Source organism: Podarcis tiliguerta (genome assembly GCF_965153285.1).
Source record: "Podarcis tiliguerta genome assembly, chromosome: Z".
In the NCBI taxonomy this organism is placed as follows: domain Eukaryota; kingdom Metazoa; phylum Chordata; class Lepidosauria; order Squamata; family Lacertidae; genus Podarcis; species Podarcis tiliguerta.
This window is the reverse complement of record NC_139553.1, coordinates 29,604,601-29,623,617: the sequence shown is the minus strand read 5'-3', so window position 1 is coordinate 29,623,617 and position 19,017 is coordinate 29,604,601. Positions and strand designations below refer to the sequence as shown.

Below are 19,017 nucleotides of genomic sequence, written 5' to 3'. Positions count from 1 at the left end.
TATTTTCCCCCCCAGGCGCGGGACTGGGGTGGGGGAAGCCCGAGCTTCCCCCGATCCCAGCCCCCAGAACAGACAGCTCTCTGCAAGCCGTGGGAGCCCAGCGCCGGCTCCCGCTGCTTGCTGAGAGGTGTGTGAAGCCTGGACGTGCTGAGCTCAGTGCCGCAGGCTTCAGCATACAGGCAGCTCTCTGCAAGCAGCAGGAGCCCAGCACCGGGCTCCTGCTGCTTGCGGAGAGCTGCACGAAGCCTGGAGAGCGAGAGGGGTTGGTGCGCATCGAGCCCTCTCACTCTCCAGGCTTCAGCGAAAGCCTGCATTCACCCCATAGGACGCACACACATTTCCCCTTCATTTTTGGAGGGGGAAAAGTGCGTCCTATAGGGCGAAAAATACGGTAGTTAATCAGTCCTAAGAAAAGTATTGCACTTGCTGTTGTTACTATTCTCTAACGGAGCAACGTGGTTCTCGATGGGTAGCTATGAGAATGCATTGCAGCTAAGGATGGGGCAGAAAATCAATTCAGGTTGCATATAAAGGTGGGCCAAGTTCACCTGCACTTTCAGAAACGATGTGTGAACTGAAGCACAACCATTTTTCAAGATTCACAATGAATGTGAACAAAAAGGCACATATTAGTGAAAATAAGATAGAAAAATTCACATCAGTAGGCAAACTGAATACACAATGTGCATATTAGGATAAATTTGCACAAAAATTCTGATGCATTTTCATGAGGACTTTTTAATATCTTTTTTAAAATCACAAACTGATGTGGAAATGTGAAGAGCTGAACTTTAGATTGGAAAAATGAGTAACAGAGCTGAGGAACTGACAGATTCCCATCCCTTGTTTTGCTAACCAACATGAGATTTTGTGTCACTTTTAAAAGTATTACATTTGTTGTGACTTAAACTGATGTCATGGCCTCTTCCCCTCCACCCCCAAGAGATTATAAATCTATCAATTTGTTCATCTTTAGGGCTGCATAGTACTCCGCACAGTTCCTCTGTGTTTTGCAGAAGCTTTGAAGGAGCCATGGAAATATGTCTGCATGCTAAAAGGAATCAAGAAAGCCTAGGTTGATAGTCTACAAGATTTTTATGAATGCATCCATCCCACTAAAATGTATCAAATGCATCAAATCTCAAAACTCAACCTTAATACTTTCCTTATGATGCCTATGGAGTTATCTATTTAATGTGTTAGAAAAAGACCAGGGAGATTGCCGGGGGGCAAGGGGAAGCCTTAAAACAGCTACCAGAATCTATGCTATAAATTCTAGAAATGACTGTCATGTCTAATCCTTTTGGGAGCAACCAACACTTTGGAAATTCTAATTTCAAAGAATGCACAGAAAAGACAGTTCAAATTTCAAAGAACTGTTTTTCAAAAGTAAGAAAGAAGGAGCTATTCTACACTATGTGGCAGATATCCACTCTTCAGTGCAATCTCTGCATCCAGCTTCCTGGCTAATGTGTCTTCTTTCCCAGCAGAACCTCTCATGGTGTTGCTTCAGAGGACTTTCATTTCCTTTGCACCTGACTTTTAAAACCCCACTTTGGACATGACCTAGTTACAAGTTCTTTTAAACATCTGCCAAAGGAGAAACCACAGATGTTCTACTCAGGGGCATAGAGACATATTTCTGTTTCCTTGTCTTCTTTTTTACTTATTCATCATATTTCAAGCCTGTTGTTCCAGCACAGAGCTCAGGGGAAATGTATGTAAGATTTCCCCTTACTGATACCCTTATGGAGGTAGGCTAGGCTGAGCGAGAGCAGCTAGCCCAGGTTCATCCAATATGTTTTATAGCAGAATAGGGATTTGATCCTGGGTGTCCCTATTCCAATATCAACACACTGTACCCTATGACATGCTGACTAATTGGGAGACTTGATATTATAGAGCAGTCTTCTCCAACGTGGTACGCTCCAGATGTTTTGGACTACAGTGTCCACCATCCCTGACCATTGGCAATGCTGATGGGAGTTGTAGTCCAACAACATCTGGTGATTAGTAATTCTAAACTAGATGGTGTGACTCAGTATAATGCAGACTTATGGCGGTGCCTTAAATTAACTCTGACCATTGGTCCATCTGTTTCAGTATCGTTTACTACACCCATTGGCAGCTGCTGTCCAGGATTTCAGACCACAGCTTTTTTCCACTCCTACGTGGAGATACCAAAATTGAATCTAGAACCTTTTTCATGCAAAGCCATGTGGTCAGACAATGAGCTGCGAACTTGAGCTCAAACTAAGGACTGATTTGATCCCAGCTGAAGTCAGACAGATGCCATTGGGAAACTGATATGCAAGACATGATAGAGATGCCCATTCCCTTTTTACCTCTCAGCAGTTTGCTGCATTTAAACACTGAGGCTGCATTTAGCTATCATACCTGACAGGCATTGATAGATCTGCCCCCCTTGAGTTTGAGCTACTTAAACGAATCATTGCAAGGGAGCCGCTACAGCACTGGAACAGAAACTGTTCTGTGCACTGTACAAGTTCCAACAGGTCACCTGGTGCGTCAACAAGACATCCATCTCTCAGAATCCGATTTATTGTCATTTCTTTCGACAGCCATGCAAAAAGTAAAGACTGGGAGCAAAAGCTAATGAGTTTCCAGGCCAGCACTTCTTGGCAATCGATTACCAATCAGCTTCAGAACCTGTCCAAATGAAACAGGGAGAGCAAACCTCTTTGCAATCATATAAGCAATGTTTATTAATGCTTGAACAAGTTGGACACCTGTGTCTGAAAAGGAAACAATGGCTATCCTCTCCCATTCCTCACCCTCTTCTCAAATGGAAGAGATTCCCATAACTGGAATCATGATATCAGTGAAATATCTAAGGGCTCATCACTTGCACAAAGCTACTGGAGAGCTTAGGATGGTGCCTTATACCAGGACAGGTTATTTGGCCACCTATTTGGGCATTATCAGTGGTGGCCGGTGACCACTGGGCAGGGAGTATAACCATGGGTAGCACCAGAGCCAGAGCCAAGCAAAGCTGACCCACTCTGGATTTGCCCCCATCCTTCTCCTTGCTGAGTTTTGAAAGGCTGCACTGTGACTGAGGAGGAGGAGGAGGAGGAGGAAGGTGACTGGCAGTGCCATCCTCTGGACTGGACTGGTTGTAGGGGCTGGCTGAGGACAAACTGTGGTTGGTGGGGCAGTGACCCATTTGCCCTAATAGACAAACCTTCTCTGCGCAGTATTGCCCAGTAACCAGCTGTCATGGCTGTGTGCTGAAACCCAGATTTGGGGTGTGGGTCACTCTTAGGAAACCACCATTTTCCATCATGGCCATTCAGAATAAGATCACAGTTTCCCAGCTGAACTTAGGCTGTGGAGTGACCTACCATTGTATGAAATAACAACAAGAAAACAAAAGAAAAGTGTACCATGTGTGGGTGTCTTTTCTCTTCGTCGCACCCCCGTTGCTCTTCCTCTTTCATATTCAGAGCTTACTGGGTGGCCCTCGCCTTCAATTAACGTGTAATACTTCCCGCTTTCATGCTCCAAAAAGTAGCTGGGAGACTCGGAACCCTTCATCCCAGACTTTCCACCGCCATACTTGCTGACATCATCACAAGACACCATTCCAAGATCATCTCTGTAGGGGAAGAAATGAGCAAAACGGCAAATCGGAGGAGCATCAGTAATGAAAAGCTGCAGAGAGATAACCTATGCTTTCACATCCAGTACAAAGAATAAGCATGCCATATATTTTTGCACTATTATTATAGATCGTATCCTGCTCTCCCCCAGAAAGCACAAGTGGGGCTCTCATTGGTCTCCTATTTAGTCCTAAAATAGTCAACAAAGAGGGGTGCAAAGTCAATGACTGGTGCTTGAAAATACAAGCCTGGTATGGTGGCAGATCATTTCTACGTGGGGGAAGCAATGGCTTTCCTTTGAGACATCCAGTGGTGGAGAAGGAGTCCTGTGGGTTAGCTGCTCCAGGCTGCAGTTGGCTTGATGCTGTATTTTGGATTTTGCTTAAAAAATGTGGGGTAGGATTGAGAGGGCAAGGGCAGTGCTTGGAGACCCCCGGAAAGCATTGGAAGTATATTTATTTATTCATTAACTTTGGATTTCTGTGCAGATTTTTAGGAGTCGAGCCCCACATTAGGTGAAAGACTCCTGCATTGCAGGGGGTTAGATTCAATGATTCAATGAGCCTTGCGGTCCCTTCCAACTCTACAATTCTATGATTCTATGAAATAGCAACAGGTTTCCAGGTTTCCATGCAGGATCATTCCCCAGCACTACCTGGACATACCAGAGATTGAACCTAGGATGTTCAGTGCTAAAGCATCTGCTCTGCATACCAAGCTACAGCCCTTCCCTCATTTTAAGTGTTTCCCCTTCTAAATTTGCATGCATGCAGGATGGTCCTTGTCTAACACTCAAACCCTTAAGCCACACCATCCCTTCACATGATAGCAAGCTTTCTCTGCCCTAAGACAGATTGGATGATACACTTACCTGTTCTCTCCTTACATGTATCAGGGAGTGGGAAGGCCCCTTCACTTGCCTCTCATCAAGCGCACTGTCATATGGCCAGTGCCAGTAGACTCATACATTTGGATTCACATTCAAACATGAGTGGGGAACCCGTGGCTCTCCAGATATTACCAGCTCCTATGAACCCCAACCATTGGTCATGCTGGCTGGGATGCATGGGAGCTGGAGTCCAACTACAACTGGAGGAATGCACTCCCTGAAATTGGGCAGATATGCATGCATCCATATCGTGGGGTCGAATTGCAGATTCCATCTGGGATATTGATTGTGTGGTCTGGACATATGCCCACTGATTTTAAACATGCATGCCTTAGTTATGCCCGCACTTGAATGTTCAGTGGCATCAGAGACAGGACAGGAGCGCAGGGTTTTCTCATTCTCTACCATGCACAGGAGAGTGACAGGGTAAGAGTATTCTCTGCTCCAATGCACTAATTGCTGTGACCTTTTTTTTTTTGCATTTGAATTAATGGCTCTACGTGTGCGCACGAGTGCACTTGCAAGGGAGAAAGCCTGATAGAAAGAGAGACTCTGTCTGTTCTCTAGCCTGAAATTACGGCTATGCAAAGCCAAGATTATTGTCAAAGGGCAAGGGATACCTGGGGCCATAGAGTCCTGACATAGGGGAGAGGATGAAAACATCTTGGAGAGTCGAGCTGTCCATTTTTGAGCCCATGCCCATCGTGCTGGTTGGTGTTGTGCAACTGCTAGTTGGGCTAGTAGGAATAACAGGCTGGAGAGAGAGAAGGAGAGAGCACACAATGAATACTCTAGCCAGTTCTACCCTTTCTTCTTCTTTTTTGCCAACGCAACAAAACTGGAATATTCACTGCCCCAGCAGGCACCAGCAACTTATTGGAATCTCTCTCCTAAATTGGCTGCAACAAGAATTTCTCCCCAAAAGAGATATTTGCAGAAATTACTCTATTTAGTAGAAGCACTGGAAGCTCCAAGAAGATGGCACAGTAGCAAAGGCCACTCTTTCTCTTTCCACCCCACCACAATAATAATTTCCAATGCTTTTTAATTTTTTTAAAAATAACACCTTACTAATGGTAGTAAATCACTGGTAACATGGATAACGTTCAAGATTCAATCCAGGTCATCTCCTATTATGGAATCTCAAGGAGCAAATCAAATCAAACGACGGCTGACCTATTGCATTTTGACCCTGAGCACAGATGCCCCTGCACCAGTGCTTGACCTTGCCCCCTGATGGCAGACTCCAGTGAAGAGTACCAGCACCTTTTGCAGTGGCCAGGAGGCTTCAACTTCAAAGGCTTCAAAGGAGTTATGGAAAAGCATTGGGGATTTAACAGGATAGAACGTAAAAGACCCAACGTGCCCTGAAGTGTGTCATGGCACCTATAAAATGTGATCTTTAAAATGTTTAAAAATATTATTTTTATTATGTGTTTTTATACTTTTATTATCAACTTTTTAATTAAAACCTCATAAAAAGGGAGAGTGGGGAGGTGTAGGGAAAGCATTTTATAGTTTATCATGACATGCCCTATCTCCCCCTTATAATGTTTTTGTTTTGTTTTTTTTGCATATGCTGCTCCATATTTCTCCCTTCCCCAAGATTCATTCATGTATAATGTGCTGATTTCTCTTTGATGTCATTACATTCGTATCTCACATAAGCTGTGATGTGTTCACTTGCTTTCTGCTGCTGCCTTCAAAATAAATATTTTATTTTTTAAGAAACAGATTTTATTGGAATTTAGAAAAAAGGTTTACAGAAATTAATACCAAGTATATTTTTTTTGTCAAAAGTAAAACACTAATCTGGGATGCGGGTGGCGCTGTGGGTTAAAACCTCAGCGTCTAGGACTTGCCGATCGAAAGTTCGGCGGTTCAAATCACTGCAGCAGGGTGCGCTCCCCTCGTTCGGTCCCAGCGCCTGCCAACCTAGCAGTTCGAAAGCACCCTCGGGCGCAAGTAGATAAATAGGGACCGCTTACTAGCGGGAAGGTAAACGGCGTTCTGTGTGCTGCGCTGGCTCGCCAGAGCAGCAATGTCACGCTGGCCACGTGACCCGGAAGTGTCTGCGGACAGCGCTGGCTCCCAGCCTCTAGAGTGAGATGAGCGCACAACCCTAGAGTCTGTCAAGACTGGCCCGTACGGGCAGGGGTACCTTTACCTTTACCTTTAAAACACTAATCTAGATAAAAGCACAAACCGCAAAAAAGGGGGGGAAAGGAAAAGAGAGAAAAGAGGAGAAAGTTAGAGGAAGAGAGGAAGAAGAGAAGAAATAATGAGAGGAAAAGAAGGAAGGAAGGAAGGAAGGAAGGAAGGAAGGAAGGAAGGAAAAGCAATTGCTTTTATACGTACAAAATAAATATTTTCTAATGTTTTTAGCCTCTTGAGTTCTGTTTGGTTACCACCCTCTTGCCTGTTAGATCAACTTAAATGCATCATTTTTAGGTCAGAATAAAATCCAAAGCATTTCAGAAGAGGTTTTGTATATGTATATGTATATATATGTTTTGTCAATGCAAAGTAAAAATGCACATGACTCAGAACTTCCAGGCTAATTACAAGTAGAGCACAAGTTTCAGATCAGTTCATAATTAGCTAGCTTTCATTTCTCCTTTTCACCTTATGGCTTAAACAGGGATGAGAAAAACTGCAACTGTCAGCCTTCTTAAGGGAACAGCAATGTGTTGAGAGCCCTGAGAAAATTAATTTCCCGAGGCAGGTCACAAGTTCTTTCTTGGCTGTTTGTCACTATCCAGTTTTCCCAGTACCCATCCAGTTTCCTCCCATGAGGGTTGTCCCAGGGACCACAAGCCCTGAGTCTTTTGTGATGGGCCCCAGACCTGCTGCCCATTTCCTATCCCTTAAACAGGGTCCTGCCTTTCCCCCACCACTTCCCCCCATAATACATATTTGTATAAAATTTTCATATATGAATTTATATGTCTAGATGCCTCTGAGAAATTAAGACAGTGAGTAGTTGGAGTCTCATCAGTACTGCACTTTGCAGTACTGAAACCCAGCTGCCCTATAAGCAAAGTTTAAGGGATAGGAAATGGGCAGCAGGTCTGGGGCCCATCACAAAAGACTCAGGGTCCCTTACTTGCATAGATGGAGGACAGAGAGTGGTTTGTGAGTTTGTGTAGAAACTAGCCTATTGTGCAAAGGTGAAGCATACATGTGTTGCTCCACCTACCTTCCCCTTCTTGTCATGCAGAGAGACCCGTGCCTAAAAAATATAGTCAAGTGGAAAACTTATCAAACACATACTTTCCAGGCACAGAACAAGCAGAAGTGTTGACAAGCCATGAGTCAAAACTGCATTCAAAAATGTGTTTATTAGGAGAAATCCACACTAAAATGCTGAATTAAGAATAATAATTCCAAATTGCTGTTGAAATGTGAGGAACTGAAATTAACAGTGAAAAAGTAAGAAATGGAGAGACATTAAAATTGATGGATCCATCCATCCCTACTATCAATACAGCAGGTCAGGACTCAGTCTTGGACCATTTCCTGGGCATCTAACAGCCCTTGAGGTTAGTCAGCACAGATTCGATGCTCCAGTGAGCCTGACACTATTCTCGAGTATTTCAGAGGAACTGGTAAACAGCCACAAAGCTCCAATACAGCATGTCTAATTCATAAATACATTCCTGCCAATATGTGTATTCAGATAGCACTTGCATTTGAAATATGTTGCTTTTATACTTTGCAAAAAATTAATTTAAGCCCTAGGTTAGTCAGTGTTGATGCTACAATGCTGTGCAGTAAGTCAATGAAGTAATCAACAGCTCTCAACCATAAATATTCATAAAGCTGAGAAATGAATGAGTATTTAGCAGAGCTGCAAGTAGTCGGCGGGGAGGGGGATTCTGAACAGTAACAGTAAGGAAATGAGGCCATCTCAAACACCCACATGGGTTCTGATAAGAAAGCAGACCACTCACATATGGCAAGGCCCACTGGGGGCGAACACAGCAAGGCTGGCACGACTGCCATGTGTTCTAATTAAAAGCTGGCAACAGCAGAATAAAACAGTGTCACAGGATAACGTCCTTCTGCTGATTCGCGGAATGTTGTGGCAAAGCCAAACCGTTGATGGGAAATGCTGAGATGGGGCCAAGAGAGATCTTTCAGGGGCTTCGCTTCAGTGGCTTTTGTTACACAGATACTGAGGGCCAGTTCATACATGCAGGCAGCATCACTGCTTATTGAACAGACCATCTAAGGATGGTTTCATATCTGAATTTTCCTGCTGACTACAACAACAAGCATAGGATGCGGGTGGTGCTGTGGGTTAAACCACAGAGCCTAGGGCTTGCCAATCGGAAGCTCGGCAGTTCAAATCCCCTTGATGGGGTGAGCTCCCGTTGTTCGGTCCCAGTTCCTGCCCACCTAGCAATTTGAAAGCACGTCAAGTGCAAGTAGATAAATAGGTACTGCTCCGGCGAGAAGGTAAACTGCATTTCCTTGCACTGCTCTGGTTCGCCAGAAGCGGCTTAGTCATACTGGCCACATGACCCAGAAAAACTGTCTGTGGACAAATGCTGGCTCCCTCGGCCTATAGAGCGAGATGAGCACCGCAACCCCAGAGTCGGCCATGACTGGACCTAACAGTCAGGGGTCCCTTTACCTTTACAACAACAAGCATAATGCAATCAACTAATACTCACCGCAATCACTAATTATTAATTAATTAATTAAATTATTCATTCAATTTATGTCCCACCTTTCCTCCTGACAGGGATGAGGTCCAAATGCACCCCTCCAAGCTTTTTCATTTGGCCCCTGGGACTGTCCCCAGGCCATGTCCCCAGGCCACCCACCTTCTTCCCAGGTCACACCTTTACCTGCTTCAAACCCCCTTTTAGTGTTTTTGCATGGCTAGTATATGTCCTTGAAATGGATAATGCCTCTTACTTGCATAGATGGAGGACAGAGAGTGGTTTGTGAGTTTGTGTAGAAACTAGCCTATTGTGCAAAGGTGAAGCATACATGTGTTGCTCCACCTACCTTCCCCTTCTTGTCAAGCAATCCTGTCTCCTAAGAGCACAAAAATTGGGCAGCACTCATTGGCTGGAGATGCCTCCAATGTTGCTGCTTTAAATCAGTCCTATGTGGCTGGTATATAAGACACACCACATTGAAATGCAAAAGAAAAATTGACGATGAGTGACAAAGCACGTCATTTAAGGAGAAAATATTCCCTACTTTTGAGAAATCTCCTAAATAAACTCTCACTCACTCATTCATCTATTACAACCGTGATGACAATGGAAGCATCAGTCATTCAACAGAGAGCATAATACAATACATTTTCACTCTGCAGCAACCACTTTCAGTGCAATGAAAGAGAGTGTGTGTTTTACTCCTTTCCAGATCCTTAACCACAGGGCAACAGAAAGGAGGGCTCTTGCTCTGCCACCACCCAGAAATTCTGGGTTGTTGCAAACTGAGTTTTACTCAAGAGTACACCCACTGAAATTAATGGGCCTAAATTAATCATGCCCAGTAACTTCAAAGGGTCTAATTTAAGGATGGCTAACACTGGATACTACTGGATAGGGACGCGGGTGGCAGTGTGGGTTAAACCACAGAGCCTAGGACTTGCTGATCAGAAGGTTGGCAGTTCGAATCCCTGCGACGGGGTGAGCTCCTGTTGCTCGGTCCCTGCTCCTGCCAACCTAGCAGTTCGAAAGCATGTCAAAAGTGCAAGTAGATAAATAGGTACCTCTCCGGTGGGAAGGTAAACGGTGTTTCCGTGTGCTGCTCTGGTTTGCCAGAAACGGCTTAGTCATGACCCGGAAGCTGTACGCCGGCTCCCTCGGCCAATAAAGCGAGATGAGCACCACAACCCCAGAGTCGGCCACGACTGGACCTAATGGTCAAGGGTCCCTTTACCTTTAACACTGGATACAACCATTTATTTTAAAGGTGATTTTTGTTCCAGTGAGCAAAAAGAGCTCAGACAGGAATGTCAAGCACATGGTTCCTTCTTTTTTTTTTAATAACATAATGCAAATATCTAAGCAGTTCACATACAAACAAAAAACCACAACCATGTTTGTTCTATGTATGTAAACCATGTTGAAGCATTCCAGTAAAAAGATAGGAGGAGGTGATTTTTGTTTACTGTGAAAATCTACAAAGTTTTGGGCTTTTGAACACGCTCATGCATTTCACATTACATGTGTTCTGGCCCTTTTCAAGTCAGTGTTTTTGTACACCATCAGGGCCAGCCCTACTATTAGGAAACTACTGTGGGGTTGGAAGAAGCAGTGAGGTTTTGGACTGCATGCTTGCCCTCCAATGGTGCCCATTGAGACTGGTAAGGTGAAAAGCAGAGAGGCCAACAGTAGGTGGAACCAGTGATAACAACAGTGTCCCCATTTGCTTCCCTGCTCAGTTCTAAAAGGGCAAAGCTGAGACTAAGGAGGAGGACAAAGACAGCCAGTACCAACCCCTAAACTCTTTGTAGATAGGAAGAAAGCTGGACTTGTAAGAATCAGTTCTGAGGTTGGTGGTGGAGCAGTGCCCCTCTTGCCCAAATGGGCTAATCTCTGCTGCCCTTGGGCGCAAAGGTGAACTCTGCTCCGTTGCCAGGGCTGAAGCAAGATCCAACAGCCAGCAAAGTTGGCTTATGTATATGGGATGGGGAGGTACCATCTTGCCTGCTTTAAGGCAGCAAAATGTATTGGGCTGGATTACTCTGAGCTGCCTGTTCCAAATCACGCAGAAAGCTCCAGCAACCCCAGCAGGCGAGGAAAAAAACAACACCAGGCCAACAATAACTCATGATAGCTTCAATTGTTTTCATACTGGGAAACGAATAATACTTGTCTTCAAACTCATAATCCTCTGGAACAAAATCATGAAAGCAAGCAGGCTGTGAAATCCAAAAGGGATTTTTAAATTTCTTCTTGAAAAGTGTAGATGGGAAAAAGGCAGCAGCGGGAGGGGTGGATGAGGAGAGTGAATAGCGGTGATATGATGGAAACAGAGAGTGATTTGGCCTGATAGTATTGACTTTGCCCAAGAGATCCCAATGAATGAGTAGCGCTTTGGCTGAGGGCAGTGAGCAGAAAATGTGGTGGTTGTAATTGTGCTCTCCCTCCATTTGGAATCCCGGTAATAATAAAAAGATATGAAGGGGAAGTCATTAGATTTATGTCCTCTCCTCTCAAAGGAACAATTCTCAGAAAATGCATTGCTCTCAATTTGCAGGTCACTGCTGAGCTGGGAGAGCATAGCGGCTGCCGAGGATGCGAGCCAAGAAGTTCCACTTTCAGATACATCAGGACTGCAATCCTACACACACTTCCCTGAGAGTAAATCCCACTGCACTCAGTGCAGTTTACGTATGAGTAGAGATTTGTAGGACTGAACTGTTAAAAATCATGTTGGTGGCTGTTTAGGTAAGCCATTTGATATAAGAAGAAAGTCCCACCCATCCTTTGATGGGTGCTAAAGCCAGAATTAGTTGGTTCTGCCTGCCACTGGCCCTAGCTCCATATCCTGTGGTCCTTTCTGTCTTTCGCCCTACCAGTTTCAGCAGGCACCTTTCACTACTGTCCCCCAAACCCAGAAGGCTACATATGTCGAGCCATTGCTGCTATGTGAGCAATTGTTAACTGGGCCTGTTGAAGGCATCATTGTTCTCTCCCCACTACCAGAAAGAAGAGAGGACTCTATAGTGATTTGGTCCTTCATTAAACAGTGTTTGCCAGACAGAATTGCAACGCCAGGTTTGCCTTACCTGCAGGGCAAGAGGCTTCCACCTCACATTCTTCAGAAGAGCAGGAGCAGACACCAGGGTGTTCTGAGGCCGTTTCTTTAAGGTTAAGATCACTCCGTTCGGGTCTTCACGCAATGCATTTACCAGGTTCTTTAACTGCCAGCCAACCTGGAGAAAAATCCCATAATGGAATTTTGAAAGGTTTTTTCTTTTTCCATTTTATCATCCCAAAATCGTTAAGGGTATTTCGTTCAGATTTCTGTATGGCGAATAAGGGATGTCTTATTATCAGCATTCTTTCTATCTTTCTCTCTTATAAATAGTGCTTATCATTCTTGGCAAGAAACAGACGTGGTAGCATTTCTGTTAAAACCAGTTTTGGGTTATATCCAACAAAGTTGTACTCAAGAGTTAGGGTGGGGATAACTTCAAATTTAGTTTGCATTTACAGGCGAACCTACCTGATTCACACCTTCTAAAGCTATACATGAACAAAACCACAACCATCTTTTTGAAATTTACACTTCTCCAAATTTTGCAAAACAGTTCTCCAGTGAAGTACATGTGCACAAAAATGTATATAGATGCATTAAAAGGCATCTATCATTGAAAATACCATATAAAATGCATTATGTTAAGGAACACTGTTTTGCAAAAATTATGTATAAAGGTATACACGTTAGGAGAAATATACACTAAAATTGTAATGAATTCTCATGAGGACTCCCCCAATCACAAATAATAATAACTGCAAACTGGTGTGGAAATGTGAACAATTGATCTTAACATTCAAAAAATGAGAAACCGAAATTGACAGATTTGCCCATCATTACTCAGAATAGACCAATTGAAATTAATAGACCTAAGTTAGTTGCACCCATCAATTTCTGTAGAAATTGGATGTAACCACCTGCTTCTTTCTCTTCAACTGAAAAGGTAATGATAGGTGCTCTTATTTCAATAATAACTCAGTGATAGAATATCATATTCCAAAAAGCACAAACGTGTTTTTTAAGACACTGATGCACTGCTCTAATTTTTATATCCTCTAAACAAACTGAATTATTACTTTTAATTATCTTTTCTACTGAAGTATCACTGTGTTTCACTGGGGGATTATAGAACAGCAGCTTCAGAATAATTACAAAATGAATCCTGGCTGTTGTAATGGAACCTGTTAATTTGGTGATGATGGGGGATGGGGGGGAGGGAGGTTTGCTAGCATATTGTAGAACAATATTGGTGCAATTTCTTCAAGGTGTTTAATTAAAGATAAAACATCATTTATTTGAGTTACTGAACACTCCACAGAGAGGAACTGCATTTCTTAAGTCATTGCAAGCTATAACCACCATCTGAAATTAAAGCTTCACTAACACACAAAGGCCACACGTTTGCCTTACCCCTCTAAAACAGCTAAGAGGTGCTCCATGGTTGCTTAAGCATTAAAAAAACTCTCCTTTGCGTTTCTCTTCGGAGGGCTCTGCCTTGCTAAGAACACAGGAAAAGCGCCCCACTTTGTTCTCATGAATTTACATGGCACCAGCTTGTAAAATGCAAGGTTTAAACAATGTTTTGAAACAGCTCCAAAGCAAACAGTCTAAACTCATAAATGGAGCATAAATAAATAGATTTATTTTCTCTTAAAAAATTATTCCCAGACTATTTCCACAGGTGCCATTTGAGATATCAGTGGTGGGAGGAAAGAGATGCAGCTGGGGGCAAGGCTATCAGCAAGATTTAAAACCCCAGCTTAGGTCAAACTTTGGGGTTTTGCTAAGCCTGCCAAGACCACCCTCTTTTGCAGAGAGAGTGCCATTTTTGGCTACACAAGTTTCCACACTCAGAGGTGTGGAATGAAATTCATATACAGCAGGTGGGGAACCTGTGGCCCCATCAGATGTTCCTCCAACTTGCATTAGCCTCAGACAAAACAGCCAACAGTTAAGGATGATGGGAGATTTAATCCAGCAACAACTGGAAGGCCACAGGTTCCTTCCATCCTTGGTAAGTAGGATTTTGTACCTCCCAATTATTGCACAGATAAAGCAGTCACCCATTTGTGCATTTGGCACGGACACTTAGCATCTAGAGCTTTTAAAACTCCCTCCCACCCATGCTTACGCAGAGTCCTATTTCTTAGCTAACTTTGAGGCATGAGAGCCATGCAAGAAGGTTCCTCCCTGCAATGTGAAGCTATTTGGAACATGGGCTGTCACAGATTGAATGGACATAGTCCAAGCTATAATCCCCCTCCTATCATTAATGTGCCTGCTTTCAAGAGAAGGGACAATGGAGCATGTAGGAGGAGCAGTGGCCTGGATATTTCACATTGCTGTAGGAATATAGGAAGCTGCCTTACACTAAGTCAGACCATTGGCCCATCTAGCTCAGTGCTGCCTAGACTGACTGGCAGAAGCTTTTCAGAATTTCAGACCGGGGACATTCCCAGTTCTGCCTGGAGATGCTGGGGCCTTCTGCATGCAAAAGAAGGGCTTTACCGCTGAGCTACGGCCAGCAAAGCGAGATGAGCGCTGCAGCCCCAGAGTTGTTCGCGACTGGACCTAATGGTCAGGGGTCGCTTTACCTTTATGGCCCATTTTAAGAATCCCCCCTTTATATCTGCATGGCTTCTGTGAGACAAAGGAATTTATAACAAACCTGTTGTAGATGGAGGTAGAGTACTCATACAGGACACAGCCCTAACTCTTGGCCTATGCTGCTCAGGCACCTAAGTCCATTCCTCAATGACTGGCTACTGCAGGGCAGAAGCCTCTTTTGGCTACAATGTTTTTATTATTGGTTGTTAGCCGCCCTGAGCTCGGTCTTGGCTGGGGAGGGGGGGGTATAAATAAATTATTATTATTATTATTATTATTATTATTATTATTATTATTATTATTATTATTCCATGGAGGCGCAAGTTACAGCAACAGCCAAGGCGACATTTTCCCACCTTCGCCGCATCAAGCAGTTGGTCCCTTACCTTTCCCGCCCTGACCTGGCCACAGTGATCCATGCAACGGTCATCTCCAGGCTTGACTACTGTAATTCGCTCTACGCGGGGCTGCCCTTGAAGCTGTCCCAGAAACTCCAGCGGGTACAGAATGCTGCAGCGAGGCTCCTCACGGGGTCTCTGCCATGGGAGCATATTCACCCAGTGCTTTTCCAGCTGCACTGGCTCCCGGTGGAGTACAGGGTCAGATTTAAGGCACTGATTTAAGGCAAAGGTTTTGACCTTTAAAGCCCTTCACGGCCTAGGACCCTCGTACCTACGGGACCGCCTCTCCTGGTATGCCCCATGGAGAGCCTCAAGGTCCATAAATAGCAACATCTTAGAGGCCTGGGCCCTAAGGAAGTTAGATTAGCCTCAACCAGAGCCAGGGCTTTTTCAACACTGGCTCCGGCCTGGTGGAACGCTCTGTCTCATGAGACCAGGGCCCAGTGGGATCTGATTTCCTTCTGCAGGGCCTGTAAGACAGAGTTGTTCCGCCTGGCCTTTGGCTTAGAATCAGTTTGATTCCCTCCCCCTCTATCATTTTCCTTTCTCCTCCTGTGAAGAGGCAGCACCCTAATGTTTTAATGTTGTATCTTAATCTTTTAAATTGTATTTTAATCAACTTGTTTTTATTATTGGTTGTTAGCCGCTCTGAGCCCGGTCTTGGCTGGGGAGGGAGGGGTATAAATAAAAATTTATTATTATTATTATTATTATTATTATTATTATTATTATTTACACAAGCATCTGGCTGGCCACTGTGAGAACAGGATGAAGGCTAGATGGGCTATTGGCACGATCCAGCAAGCACTTCTTAGGTTCTTATGTTCTAATGGACAGAAATAGACACACTCTTGAGGATCTGTGCTTTGAAGCATGAGGGGAAGGGAAGACCTCCTTATTACCACCCTGCTGCCCTCCACGAATGCTCTGGTTTGCAATGTCTTTACTGATAAAGCAGATAGTACCCTGCAGTGCACAGCTGAAATTCAGTCTTTTCTGGAAGGGTTTTTTAAAAATAGAATTTAGGGTTAGGTTACAATTTTGAACTCACTTACTAGGGAGTAACACCCCCCTGCAAAAACACAGTAGAACTTATTTCTGAGTATATGGGTAGAGGCTTCCACTACTATTAATATTAATTTAACTGGCACAAGAGTTCTTCTCTTCCTTCAGGCATAAATTAAACAGTTTTATGAGGTGATTTCTTCTCACCTAGAGAATGTCCTTAGATATAAATTCACCTTCAGTTTATTTCTAAAATATCTTCCTTTTTCTTTCCTTTTTCTTCCTCTTCATCTCTGTGTTTTCAAGATGTGTATTCAGAAATGTCTGATTTTCTTAATGTTTGATCATGTCTGAGAGAACCAGATGCAATTTTGAAGCTGGGGGCAAACGTTAAAAAATCCAGGAGCCTTGATGATTTCGCAAGCTCCTTCTCACAAAATAATGCTAAATAATTAATGTCCTGAAGATAAATTGCTCTAAGGAGAAACCTTAATGAGGAAACCATTAAAACACTAATAATATATGCAATTTAGGGCAGCCTGCCCTGAATGTCAGCAGGCTAAGATGGAAAGCTCTTAGGACATTATCGATGGTATTGCTGAGATATTACATTTAGGCAAAAATAGTAAGATGACATCATGGCAGACTAGAATACTAGACAGAGAATTGAAATTGGGCTTAGCACCAACATTGAACTAATTTGTCTTTAAGAGCTGCTAGGCACACCAGAGAAGGTCATTGTTGGAACTTGCATCCTCCTTGTGTTAGACTCAGAGGAGAGCTCCACAGATGAGGATCCAGTCATGAGTCCCAGCATCAGGACTAGGGGGACAGAGCATTCAGCACCCTGAGACCATAGCTCATAATAATACCCCCCCCCTCAAGGAACCAGCGGAATCAGGTGACTTAATGTGCCCTTAATGGAATCATCTATCTCTGGGACTCTTTGCAATCATCACTACTGGGTCCTCAGGAACAGCAATGGCAGGAAGCCTGAACTCAGGCTTGAACCTGAAAATGATGTGCTTATTTGTCAACACAAAACATACCAGGTCCGTGGCCTTTTCAGAATAAGGCAGCATGGTCAGGGCCTCACAAAGACAATGATAGGATAGGAAGCCTGAGTGCTTACACCAGGAATGGAGAACTTGAAGCCCTCCAGATATAAATTCCATCATTCCTGACCTTTCTGTTTGGAGCTGATGATACCTGGAGTCAAGCAATATTTCAAGGAACACAGGTTTCCCTTTCCTAATTTAAACCTTCAGCTGATGCTTGGAAGATGCAAATGCTATAGTTGCCATATATGTGATCCTAGTTCAATGATCTTCTGGACAGCTCCTCAGGTGATACGTAGTAGACCCTCTTTCTGCTCATACTGCTGAATAACTCCCCTGCTGGGTTTGGGAGACCAGAATGTCAGAGATATCATCTTGGAATCATTCTTGGCCAAAGAGAGAAGTATAATGCAGTAGTCTTCAGATTTTGGAATCCACCTTCAACAACTTGAAAAACTTTTTAAATAATCCACATATGATCATATTTCTCCACTTATCTTTTCTTGCTTTCCCCTCATTCTCTTGATTTATTTCTCCTGTTCCATCCTCCTCTATTCCTTCTGCCTCTCTTTCCTAAAAATAGTTAGGTCAAAGTATGATTGATCATGTGTTCCAGTCCATCCATTGAAAACCAGTGAGGGGTGGGGAACTTGTGGCCCTCCTAAGGTTGTTGGATCTCAGTTCCCATCAGTCCAAACCATGGTTGAAGCCGGAGGATGATGGTGTTGGAGTCTATGAATACTCTCTCCCTCACTCAACAGCAAAAGGCTGTCAGAGTGGATCATTAAGTCCTTCCAGATCAGACCGCCTTACGAACATGTAGACTCTGTTGCTATTATTCTCTGCGAAATAACATCTTCTTCTGCCTTCTCTATCTCCTCACTACTTCAGTTTGACTGAGTGGCAATTTAAGAACTGTGTGTCAAGATCGCATGAAATAAAGGCCTTCTGAGTTCTATTTAAGAAAGGTAGGGCACGCTCTACGCACAAGAACAAATGGAACCAAAATCCACCATATAGATAATATCCTGCGTTTTGGGAGATCAAGCCAGTACACGCGGTTCCTGCTTTTTTACCCTCAAAACAACCCTGGGAAACAGGTTGGGTTGAGAGAGTGAGTGGCCCAAGGTCACTTGCTGAACTCTATGACTAAGAGAGGGTTTTAATTGGATCTCCCTGGTTCTAGTCAGACCCTCTAACTATAACTGTCGTGCTGTAATGAACTACAAAGGCTCACAGATAGTTTTCAAAATTCCCATTTTGCAGATTTCAAAGCTGGTTATATTCCTCTTACGATATTTATGCACCTACAGCTCTCACAAATGGTTTAACACACATCTGGTATTTGGATAAAGTTAGAATTTTGGCAAAGTCTGAAAATTCTTTGTTTGGGGCACTCTCTCCAAGCTGAAACATGTCTGAAGCCATTTACGAAAGCTGCCACAAGGAAAGTTCATAAAGTCATATTATATTTCAGGGATGGAGAATCTCTGGCCCACACTTGGCTCCATAAAACATCAGATGTGGCGCAGAAAAATCTGCAGCTGCAAGGGAACAAACAGGAGCCTTAAAATGTGCTCCTGATTGTTCCTCTGACAGCAGGGCTTGCATTCAGTTTCTTTTCAATCTGGTGCCAAAAGCAAGCTCCACTGGGACTGATTCCTCTCAAGAGCTTCGAAATGGGAGCTGCTGAGTAGAGT

At 43.7% G+C, this 19,017-nt stretch overlaps 1 protein-coding gene across 4 annotated transcripts in view; it reads right to left on the bottom strand.

The window, feature by feature from the left end:
- The window catches only part of LOC310669448 (connector enhancer of kinase suppressor of ras 2-like), a 314,320-nt gene that overhangs the window by 103,793 nt on the left and 191,510 nt on the right, over positions 1–19,017 (bottom strand). For all 4 annotated transcript variants that reach the window (XM_083423485.1, XM_083423484.1, XM_083423487.1 and 1 more), the window contains 3 exons: positions 12,275–12,421; positions 5,133–5,266; positions 3,408–3,619 (listed from right to left, as the gene is read on the bottom strand). In XM_083423485.1, coding sequence (XP_083279611.1) covers positions 3,408–3,619; positions 5,133–5,266; positions 12,275–12,421 — 493 coding nt within the window. The remainder of the gene's footprint in view (positions 1–3,407; positions 3,620–5,132; positions 5,267–12,274; positions 12,422–19,017) is intronic.